The sequence below is a fragment of the Quercus suber genome, unplaced genomic scaffold, assembly GCF_002906115.3.
Source record: "Quercus suber isolate HL8 unplaced genomic scaffold, Cork oak 2.0 scaffold_255, whole genome shotgun sequence".
In the NCBI taxonomy this organism is placed as follows: domain Eukaryota; kingdom Viridiplantae; phylum Streptophyta; class Magnoliopsida; order Fagales; family Fagaceae; genus Quercus; species Quercus suber.
Window position 1 is genome coordinate 869,774 of NW_027069711.1, and position 12,148 is coordinate 881,921.

The window sequence follows — 12,148 nt, forward strand, 5'->3', positions numbered from 1 at the left end:
AAATGGGGTTGATGAGTTGTGGAGTACAATGATAATGCATGAAGCTCTACTTTGCTTTTTTTTAATTGCTTTTAATGTTAAGGTTAATTTTCTAAAATTGACTCTGCCACGTTAATTATTTAGGCTTGAATATGCAGGCTTAATGTAGGCAAAATCTGGGCTTAAATCTAGGCTTGAATCTGGGCAAAATTTGAGCTTAAATCTGGGCTTAAATTAAAATTTGGGCTCAAAATTTTTTTTTTCCGGTTGGGCTCTGTTTGGGCCCAATTCCTAAACAGGGCCCGCGGGGCCCAGCTGGGGCGGGTCCAGGCTCCGGGAAAAACCCAGTACCCCAAACGGGCCAAGTCCGGGTTACGGGTCTTGCCCCGCAGGTCGGATCTGGGTATGAAAAAACCCGGCCCGAACCCGACCCGTCGCCATCCCTAGATTTAAATGAGATTTGAAAATTATCTATTGTTAAATTTTATAATTCTTTTTGAGCGGTTCAAATCCATACATTATTATGATTTTTATATATAAAAAAATTATTTAACCCAATCAAATTTGATAGGTGTTGCCCCATCAGTTTTATTGTTTTACAGTTTTTTTTATCGTATGTATGCTTTGCGTGAGAGAGAGGGATTGATATCACAACCATCCTCCTTTAGTAAGTAAAAAGAATCAGGTAGTACATTTCAGCGGCAATCTACAAGCAGCTTGGTTATATGACCGATTGTCTGTGTTTGCCTAAAGGCAAAGATGGTGTACTTCGGCTTGCGTCGGTGGCAATTTGGAAGACGACTAGAACGCAACAGTTGCATATAATTGGACACAATGCCAATCAAAATAAGCAAAAGATGCTGCCTGAATATTGATTCACCATACAACACACCAGGAAAAAAATAAATAAATAAATAAATCCTGATCAAAATATAAGTAATAACCAGCACGGCAAAAGTTTCAATACCTGTTATATACACAGAAATATTCAAAAACTTCCCATGTCACCAGATCATTGATTTACTGAAGTATAAACAAAATCCGTGGCCCTGGCTCAACCATATGTGCTCAGCTGTAACTTTTCACAATATTTGTCCAATACAACTACCCAGGATACATCAAACATGTATACAACCAAAAAAAGAAAAAGAAAAAATATTTATGTGATTTTACATCTTTAACAATGCAAGAGGGTGTTGTTAAACAAATGATATGGCTATCTGCAAACTATTTCTCGTAAATCAGTAATATCTCATATTACGTAATGGATTTAGACTCCTCAAAACCTATTTACCTTTTATTCCTTTGAAAATTGGTGAATATTGGATGTCTAATGCAGGAAAGGTGGGTTGATTCTGATGACCCCTCATCAAGTTCCTCCTCCCAATATTCATTAACAATCTCACCACTGCAAGTCCCCAGTCAAAAAGCTCCGTATAAAGCCATAAAAAATTATCTAAATGGCTCTCAAGATACATATGATGGGCTTCAAACCACTACTGTGCTAGAACGAGCTATCCTTTGAGCTTCTTCCAAGTCCTTCAGAAACCTGCTTTTTTTGGCCAGAATGATTATTGGATCAGAGGAACATCATGTAAAGAAAGGATGGTTTCCACTTAACTACATTCCATCGATTGACTAAACTAGCCTAAAATTATCACTATATAATTAAACATATCCTATACATATGACAAAAGTCTAAAATAAATACAATTTATGGCGATTTGTGTTAGTTGAGATTAAGTTCAGTAAAGTGTGACTGAAGTTATATGCTAGACGTCTGCTTAACAACCTTCCAATCTCTAGGCCTGGGTCAAAAATGGAACTTTAAAAAAATTTTGACTTCTAAATTTTAAGAAGCTACATATCATTGCATGCTAGTAACCTACATGGGATGAATAATGCCAAACCCAAATCCACAAGCACAACAAAGTTTCACCAAGTGTCAAATTAACCTGAAGCAATCCAACCCACAACTACATTCTCAATTTTGCAGCTGATGCAAGAAAGATGAAGGCCATAGAAGTTTGCATTTAAAGCCAGTGTGTGCCAATCATGAACCACAGATAGCATGCTTCTAAAATCACAATGATGATTCCAAAGCATACATACCTCTTAGAATTCAGAACCACAGAACCACCAAGTATAAAACGAATTCCAGAATTGCTGGCATTTTGTAGAGCAACAGAACGTGACTCTTCATATGTCGTCCCTCCAACAATGAATATGACTACTTCCTGTGGCCTGCTCAAAGATGAAGTGTTTATCATTCAAGCTATATTACCCAAAACCTTTCGAAAATCTTTATTTGAAGGCTATAACTTTCACTTTAAAGGCTATCTCAAATGTAAATTAACATTCAATCCTACAATAGTCTGTCCATGCTTGAAAAGCCTTTATTGTAGGATGTAATAGCAAAATGAAGGGGAAAGATAGGAGACTTTAGTAAATATGGTAGAGAACCTTTTTTTTATTTTTATAGGTAACAAAAATTTTTGTTAAAAAAGGACTACTTTATGCAAAAAACATAAATCAGCCAAAGATTACAAAATCAAAAAGACAAAAACAAAAACTATATACAAGAAAGAAGCATATCTACAAACATCAGGACAGATTCACTAGATGTGAGTCCCCAAACCCAAGACCAATCAAACAAGTTGCCAACAAAGGAGGCAAGCAGCTGATTGTCTTAATTCTCCACATCCTCGAAAGTATGACTATTAAGCTCCCTCCAAATACACCACATCAAACACAACGGAATCAAATTCCAAATGTTGGACAAGTGTTTCCCAACCAATTCTTCCATCCAAAAAGAAGATATATCACTAGGGGAAACCCAAGAGATCCCAAGGAATCTAAGGACAAAACACCATAATTGATTTGTCTTCTCACAATGAATCAATGAATGATCCATAGTCTCTCCACTATACCTCCTCAAATTATCACTAGTAAATATCTTCTCCCAAGCCGCAATCCAAACAAAGAATGAAACCCATCTAGGTACATTGACCCCCCAGATAACTTTCAAAGGAAAATGATCAAAGAGGAACTTCTTAGTGTATTATAATACAAGCAAATATCAAATTCCCCTTTCTTCTTCAGCACCCACCACAATTGATCCCCACCCTCCCTAGCAGGAGTATTACACACCAAAATACGAAGAAAGTCCACTACTATCTCCAATTCCCAATCGTTAAAGGCATGATTAGGGGCATATATATCTGATTTTCACGTTGACATCTACTTCTAGCTTACTATTACTTTTGTTTCAGGAATTTATAAACATTTGCAATCTCATATCTTAGTCCTTTTTTCCCCTTGTTTTAGCATTTTCTTATTGGTAATTGCACAAGCTCACCCTCCACCTAGCTCTTACTAGGGGAGGAGATTCTCTTTAAGCTAGACCTCATTGGTTTTAGTGTTTCTTTTGTACATGTTAATTTTATTTCTTTTGGGTCTTCTTTTTGTAAAGATCCCATGTACTAGGATTGTGCCCCTTTTTGCACTTTCTTAATGAAAACTATTACTTATATAATTTTTTAAAGCGTTTTCCTTGCAGACCTCCCATGCACTAGGATTGCTCTTTTTTTTTTTTTTTTTTTTGTGAATGTAAATCCTATGGTTAGCATTTCTCCTCGAATTTTGATCGGGATACTCTCACTTAGTTCCGCCTCCTATATAAGGCGCTGGGTGGGTTTATTTTTCACTTCACAAATCTGCAAACTCTTAAGATTTCTCAAACTCTCAGGCTTTCAAGACTTCCCAAATCTCTTAACTCTTAATAAGCTCCTGAAGTGTCACATGTTCTTACTCTCGTAAGTTCTCACATTCCTAGGTTCTTTTCTTCTCAGCCAGTCTTCTCAACCTTCTAACCTTTACTCCCTTTTCAAAAGTATTTCTCTCATTTCCCTTTAATTTGTTTAGATGGATAGATTCAAGCACCTTATAGATTTTCTCGTCGGTATGGAGGGCTTTTGGGCCAAGTACAACATTCCTCAGAGAGTTTCCTGTGGTATTGTACTCTAGACTAGGTGCTTACACAAAGGAACGAATGGGAGGTTATCATTCCCATGATCGCCTTCATAGAGGGAGGAATGACGTCCTCGTGGGTAGGGTAATTAGAGATTACTTAATTGTCCATAGGCTGTGTCCTCACCAATGCGCGCCCAATCTATTTAGAGTCTTAGGTAGTGTTGATGCTCTCAACGAGCAAATGGGTTTAAGACTCACCTAGCACGACGTCATCTATATGTACGAATGTCATTTGCTTGCTGACTTGGGGTATTACCTAAAGTCTAAGTCCTCAATTGTTAGGCTTGTATCGTGTCTTCCCAAGTCCAACAATGGCATGAAAGACGACTACCTAATCGCCTCTAGGGAATGGCATGACGGTTTTCATTGCCCAACTTGGGAGGGAGAGCCAGGTGGGGTGCCCAAGGGTTAGGTCCCCTGACCCGGGATTTAGTTCTTTAGTTTTGCTACACTTCCCTTTAGCATTTCATTTCTTTTTTATGATGAGTTTTATCGGTCTAACTGTGATTTTTCTCCTCAGCTGTTTTTGTAGATAAAAGGCACGTAGCGCCTAGCCTCAATTTCGTCAATGTTGCAAACCTCAACAGAGTCCTAAGGTCCAATGTGTTTATGAGTGAGAACAGGTAGTTGAGAGTGGTCCACCTTATTCTAGACTTAGAGCTGTTATCGGACAATTTCCAGGATGTAGGTCATGCAATCAGGGCAGGCGACCTTCGACTCTGCAAGATTGATGTCTCTGTACCTGGATTCCTTGCTTGAGAAGACGTTGTGCCAGTTGAGCTGCCTCCCCAACTTGCTCTCCCTGAAGTAGCGGCTTTGAGGGAAGAGATTGCTTTCTCACGTCTATCACTCGAGAAAGAAATAGACTAATTTCAACTTGAGGAAGAGAGGGAGGAGCAGGGAGATCCTGTCATCCACATATCGGACGCAGAGGACGAGTTTGACAAGATTTCAGGTGTTTGCACCCCAAGCCTCGTAGTTGCAAAAATAGACGACATCTTTGAAGAGGAAGAAGAAGAGATGGCCTTCAACCCGAGGAAAGGCCTGAAGGATCTCCTCACGGGGAGGAATAAGGGGTCATCCTCTAAAGAGGCCTTAAAGTCATTGTATTGGGCTTTTTGGGCCTAGATCCTTTTACCTCTTGGGCTTAGGACTCAAACCGTGTCCTTACATAGATCATTTAATAAATAATATCCGATTAACACAAAATTTGGCATGTGTAGTAAGAACGTAAAAAGTATGTAATACAATGGTTCAATTTTAAAAATATATTGTAATGTTTATTTTATTGAGTAAGGTTGTAGGCTGTAGCCTTAGGCTACAACCCGTTTTGTAATTATACTTTGTCATTACTTTAAGTACTATATTTAAATTTTACCCAATTACAATTACGTGTAAACTATAAAGTATAAACTAAAGAAAAATAATTTATTAAAAGACCAATTTTTTTATGGAAAATATTTGGAGAGAAATCCTTCAAATGGGTGGTTACAATGCTATACAAAATATTGTTGGGAATTTTTGTTAATCATCCTTTGTTATTGGTTAGCTCCAGTGCTTCTCAACCCCTTGGCTTACTTGTCCCTGCATTGTAGCCTAAGTCCCTAAACTAGGCTAAAGATCTTAGATATATCTATTTTTCTCTTATATTTATTTATTTTGTAGTCATATATATATATATATATTTTTTTTTTTTTTTTTCAAAAATTTCTAGGTAGTAAATCTTCTGATTCTTTAATATTTTTTGGCCTTTGGAAAATTTTAATATCTGAAACCAATTGGTAGATGTTTCGCAAGATATTGCACATTCAAACAATGATTTCTTTATCAAATCATAACAAAAATTGAAGTGAAACAGGAGAAATTCATAAAATGGTATAGTTTCATAATTAATTTTAAATTTATATAATTATTTTAGTCTACCACAGTAGGTTCCCGTGCATAACATGAGTTTGTGACTAGTTTTTTTTTTTTTTAATATTTCCAAAAACAAAATTTTGAAAATAGAAACATAATACACTGCGAAGAAGTTTTTTTTGAAAGAAACAAATAAATTTGAAACTTTAGAGTCTGTTTGGTTCATTAGTTTTCATGACTCAATTCTCTATTTTATAACTCAATTATAAAAAATGGTGGGACCTATAGCAAAATATTTGTTTGGTTGCACAATTTCTCTGTTTTCATAACTATGTTTCCAACACTCAATTCTCTGATTTTTGAGTTATGAGTTATGGAAACTGAGAATACATTTTGACTGTTTTCAGTTTCCAATTCTCATAACTCAATGACATTTTTGTAATTAAACACACATGAGGAACTCACTCAGCCGCACCTTTTGATCAAAACAACTTCTCTTTTTTCTTTCTTTCTTTCTTCTCCTGAGTTCGGTCTCCCTGTGTTCTTCCTCCTTTTTTTTTTTCCCCCTTTCTTCTCCTGAGTTTGGTCTCTCCTGTTCTTCCTTTTTTTTCCCCATTTCTTCTCTTGAGTTCGTTCTTCCCCTTTTTTTTTTTTTCTTTTTTCTTTTCCTTTCTTCTCCTAGGTTTGGTCTCCCCTGTTCTTCCTTTTTTTTTTTTCTTTTCTTTTCCTAGGTTCGGTCTCTCTGGTGTTCTTCCCTTTTTTTTTTCTTCTTCTTCTTTCAGTGGGTTCGGTGATTTGGGTATCTTTTTTTTTTTTCTTCTTTCACTGGTTCGGGTTTGTAGGCATTGAAAAAAAAAAAAAAAGCTGCACCTATGACAGGTATGGGGCCCATAAATAGTGTAAAAAATATTGAGTGATAGAAATTGAGTAATGGTGCCAAACAACCTTGGTATTTTAGAGTGATGAATGATGAGTGATGAGTAATGAATAATAAGTAATGAGTGATGAAAATTGAGTGATGAAAAATGTGGAGCCAACCAGCCTCTTAAAAATTCAATCAAACTTTAGGCGGTGGAATTTGCATTTTACTATTATTTTTATTACACAAAATCATTACACTTTGCAATACAAGTCTATTACCTAATTATACTAGTGTTACTGTTAGCCAAAGCAGTTTCTTAAAAAAGAAAAAAAGAAAAAAAAAAGAGGTTGTGAGCCTAAGCCGGAACTGCTTTCGGTCAGCACCCGTCCCTCAGCCGTTGGCCGTCGACTTTCCCCTTCCCTTCTTGGCTGGAGAAAGTGAGACAGACAATTTCAAGGGTAATAATGGCCTTCGTAACCACCGTATAAGCCCGTTGCCAGCTCAGTGAGTCTCTGCTCTCTTTTCTATTTTGTTTTTCTTTGGTTGCTAAGTTTAAATTTATTTGTATTTCAATTTTCATCCAAACTTGAGTTGTAATTTAATTTGTGTTATGAAACCTACAGGTTGTACTACTTCTGTTGTATCCAAAAGCATGCTTTAGTATAAGTTGAGTAATTGTTGGTGTTTAAATGTTTATGTAGTTTTTTTTATTATTTTTTTATTATTTTATTTATTTAGGTATTTTGAGAATTAGTTTTGATGAATTTGGATGAGTTTATTCTGGTACACTCTCTAAATTTCTCATCTTCTCTCTCTAGAATTCTTGCTCAATAAGTTATTCTAGTACTACAGTCTTGCTAGTCATTGATATGTAGAAAAGAAAAAAAAAGAAAAAAACTTACATTTGTCTTTTTTTTTCCCTTCGTGATTGTCATAGTGGCAAAATGTGACTATTTATTTTTTGTTGAAATTGAAGCAAAATTGAACATAGTTTCATTATGTATTTGTTGGGTTGTTTCTCATATCAACTGGGGTTTCCAAGTTTTGAATTCTAAGTTTTGGGCGTGGTGTGTAATTGCATGAGCCTGGGTGAAATGCAAAAACTTTTAGCTCCTCAAGTATGAACAATGAAGGGCTTTAGACTCTATTGAATTTGTAATGTATTTATTTGATTCTAATTTCTGTGTGTTTTTAACGGACATAACAATAGTATAATTTTGTTTACTTTTTGGGTAGGTGAGTGCCGATAGCCTTAAATGGCAAGGCGTGTCCATCTTCTTCCCAAGTTCTTCCTCGCTGCTCCAACCAAACCCCAAAATCCCATCTCAGTCCCTCTCTCCCAATCCCTCTGCTCAGCCTCTACCCCTGAAGACCCTACTAAAACCCCAACAGAAAATCAGAACCCGACCACCCTTCATGAAAAACAACGCCTTGATCAAGTTCAAAAGCTCCGAATCCTCCTCCAACATGGCCGAATGGAAACCGCTCATAGGCTCATCAAAACCCTCGTTCACTACAAAGATCCATTCTCTTCGCCCTCTGATCTTTTCACCCTCTTTTCCCTCTCTTCACCCTCCATGAAGCCTGCTTTCTCTGACGTGCTATTGTTGGTTTGTTCAGAGTCCAAAATGACAACCGAAGCCACAGAATTGTATTCCTTAATGAAGAAAGATGGTACTTTTCCTTCTTTGGCTTCTTTCAATATGTTGCTTGAGTCATTGGTGGCTTCAAAACAGTTTAAGAGAACACTGGATTTGTTTTCGGAGTTTTTGGAGTCGGGTATTCGACTTGATAGGTTCACGTATAGTAAGGCAATTCTGGCTGCGGTGAAGTTGGGGGACTTGAATAGGGCCTTTGAGTTGCTGAATAGTATGAAGAATAGCAGGGTGAGTCCTAATGTGTTTGTTTACAATGTGTTGCTTAGTGGGTTGTGTAAAGAGAAGAGAATGAGGGATGCGGAGAAGGTTTTTGATGAAATGCTGAAGAGGAAGTTGGTGCCGAGTTTGGTTACATATAATACATTGATTGATGGTTATTGTAAGGTTGGGGAATTGGAGGGTGCCTTTGGTTTGAGAGAAAGGATGAAGGCGGAGAATGTGGAGCCGAGTCTTGTTACGTTCAATTCATTGCTTAGTGGGCTTTGTCGGGCACGGAGAATGGATGATGCCAAGAGGGTGTTGGAAGAAATGGAGGCCCATGCATTTGTGCCAGATGGATTTACTTATAGTATTCTATTCGATGGGCATTTGAGATGTGGTGATGATGAGGCTTTATTGGCTTTGTATGAAGAAGCAATTGGAAAAGGTGTAAGGTTTAACAACTATACTTGTAGCATTTTGTTAAATGCGTTGTGCAAAGAAGGGAAGATGGAAAAGGCAGAGAAGGTATTGAAGAAGCTAATTGAGAATGGACTTGTTCCAGATGAGGTAATGTATAACACAATTGTAAATGGATTTTGTCGAAGGGGTGAGGTGGACAGAGCCATTTTGACTATTGAACAAATGGGAAGTCGTGGGTTGCTGCCGAATTGCATCACTTTCAATACTTTAATTGACAAGTTTTGTAACATGGGGGAGATCGATAAGGCAGAGGAGTGGGTAAAGAAGATGGCAGAGAAAGGACTTTCCCCAAATGTTGAGACATATAACACCCTTATTGATGGCTATGGACGAAAGTTATTGTTTGATAGGTGTTTCCAGATTCTTGAAGAGATGGAAAATAAAGGGATAAAGCCAAATGTTGTAAGCTATGGTTCTCTCATACATTGTTTTTGCAAGGATGGTAAGCTTCTTGAAGCTGAGATAATCCTCAGGGATATGGTAGGAAGAGGGGTTTTGCCAAATGCACAGATATATAATATGCTCATTGATGGTAATTGTACGGCAGGGAAACTGAAAGATTCTTTTAGGTTTTTGGATGAAATGGTGAAAAATGGGATAGGAGCAACACTTGTAACCTACAATGTGCTCATTAATGGGCTCTGTAAAAGGGGAACAATGATAGAAGCCGAAGATTTGGTCTCCCAGATCACTTCTTGTGGTTATAATCCTGATGCTATCACATACAACTCCCTAATCTCAGGGTATTCCAATATAGGAAACATCCAGAAATGTCTCAACTTATATGAAAATATGAGGAAGTTGGGCATTAAACCTACTTTAAATACCTATCATCCTCTAATTAGTGCATGCAGTGAGAAAGATATAGTGCTTGTAGAGAATTTGTTTGATGAAATGTTACAGATGGGTTTGTCTCCTGATCGAGTTGTATATAATGCACTTATTCACAGTTATGCAAAACATGGTGACGTTCAAAAGGCATTTGCTTTGTATCTTGAGATGATAGACCAGGGTATTCATGCTGACAAGATGACCTATAATAGCTTGATTCTGGGGAACTTTAGAGAGGGAAAGTTGTCTGGAGTAAAGGATATTGTTAATGATATGAAGGCTAAAGGATTTGTTCCTAAAGCTGATACTTATAACATACTTGTTAAGGGGCATTGTGAACAAAAGGATTTCACAGGGGCATATGTTTGGTACAGAGACATGTCTGATAACGGTTTTCCCCTAAATGCCTGTACATTCAATGAGCTCATCACTGGCCTTCAACAGGAGGGGAGGTTGCAAGAGGCCCAGATTGTTTGCTCTGAAATGAAGGTTAAACTAATGGATGATTGGAGCATCACTGATAAACTTTCTCTTGTTGCCTAATAGAAAGATGTTTGGACTGTGGTTAAGCTCTCAGCACAATATTTTGTTGAGAAAGAGAGACACAGATATTATATCAGAAAACTTGTTCCTTAGTTTCTCTATTTGTAAACTTCTTCTGGCAATATACATGGTTTTTTATTTATTTATTTATTTTAAATGAAAAAAAAAAATATATATATATATATATATATATATTTCCAAGAAAAATACAAAAGCATTGCTTTCCTTACATGAAAACTCACTCAAAGCAGATTTTAAGTGCAAAACTTTAATTTCAAGAGGGGCAAAACTTAGGTACAGTTTTATAGTTGAAATACATTAGGTCCTCCAATTAAATTCAAACGCATGGTTGCATTGACCAATGAAGCATAAACAGTGTTATTTTTTAAAGGACAATTAAATTCAATGTAGTTAGAATTGCTTATGGAACCCACAGATTTATAATAAATTTTTAGATGTTTACATTCACAAAATCTATTCATTCTGCTTTTAAAAATAATACAATAAGCTTTTTTCATTAGGGAGCTCTAAATCCTTATTATACTAAAAAACATGTTTACTATTACATTTATATTTCCAGATATGTAGAGAGGCATACTGCATGTTTATTTATTGCTCAGGTTCTCTCACTCTGGTAAGGAACTTCCTGGATATGAAAACTTAGCAGACATTTCTTTTTCTTTTTTTCCTTCAGGTTATTTTCTCCCTTGTATTTGGGAATACAAAAATGCATGAAATTATTTATATACTTTCTTAAGTAGCATTAATGTATAATCTGATGATATGGTGCAAGAATATAATGTGCTGAAAAAGGAATTTTACAGAATCCTTTGTCGGTATCAAGTCATTAAAAAAATAAAGTCATTCATGTAGATCTAATATGAGAATCTGGGTGAATTTGGTAAATGATAGTTACTGAATTTTGGTGGGACATAAATTTGCCTTGGATATTCTGGGGTTTTAAATTTTAGATGGGTTCTTATAATCAGGGTAAGGATTGGCTATAATTGGGTTTTGGTAGACGATTGAATATTTCTTCTGCGTTATATAGTCCTAGGATAACAGTTTGGTATCATATATGTGACCCATTTGAGATAGTTCCTAGTTGCCTTAAATAATGAAATTAATTTATAATAGACTTATATTCCTTCTCTGCTTTTTAAGAATGCGTCTGTGTAGTCTGTAAATGAAGATGGAACGTGATTGTTTATTGACCTTCTTGTGTCTTTTGTTCAGGAAGTCTAAACATTGGGTTATGTTACTTATCAGGAGATATTGTAAGAATTTTTATTTTTTATATTTTAAATTCGTATTATTGATTATGTGAGTACTGGTTATGTAAATCATGTCTATAATGTCCACCTCAAATACCTAATCTCAACTTTTATGTCTAAATTTATTGCAGGAAGTTGCACAAATTGGTATGTTTATTTGGAACTGCATTATTTTTGTGGCTTTGTTCTCCTTTTTGTTTGAGCTCTGTTGTTCCTGTCATATCTGAATGACTGCATAACCCTTGAAACTTTTTTTGAGTTTGGTGTGTTGCCTTGGCTTACTGTGAAGCATTATAATTGTCTCCATATTTAATTCAATTATCCTTAATTTATTTTCATTTTTTCTTGTGCTTCTCTGGTATTCTTAAATTTTTGGGGGTTATGTGCACCCTTAGGGTTGAAGATAGTGAAAGGCCTTTTTTTTTTTTTTT

At 36.2% G+C, this 12,148-nt stretch overlaps 2 protein-coding genes across 2 annotated transcripts in view; one reads left to right on the forward strand and one right to left on the reverse strand.

Moving 5' to 3' along the window:
* Nucleotides 1-880: 880 nt before the first annotated feature.
* Nucleotides 881-12,148, reverse strand: part of LOC111989545 (vacuolar protein sorting-associated protein 45 homolog) — a 13,657-nt gene continuing 2,389 nt past the window's right edge. The window contains exons 5-6 of the mRNA XM_065781054.1: nucleotides 2,092-2,223; nucleotides 881-1,528 (exon numbers count right to left, since the gene is read on the reverse strand). The gene's annotated coding sequence lies outside the window, so the exon portion shown is untranslated. The remainder of the gene's footprint in view (nucleotides 1,529-2,091; nucleotides 2,224-12,148) is intronic.
* Nucleotides 6,994-12,148, forward strand: part of LOC111989550 (pentatricopeptide repeat-containing protein At4g31850, chloroplastic) — a 13,007-nt gene continuing 7,852 nt past the window's right edge. The window contains exons 1-3 of the mRNA XM_065781044.1: nucleotides 6,994-7,234; nucleotides 7,967-10,440; nucleotides 11,849-11,864. Coding sequence (XP_065637116.1) covers nucleotides 7,987-10,440; nucleotides 11,849-11,864 — 2,470 coding nt within the window. The 5' untranslated portion in view covers nucleotides 6,994-7,234; nucleotides 7,967-7,986. The remainder of the gene's footprint in view (nucleotides 7,235-7,966; nucleotides 10,441-11,848; nucleotides 11,865-12,148) is intronic.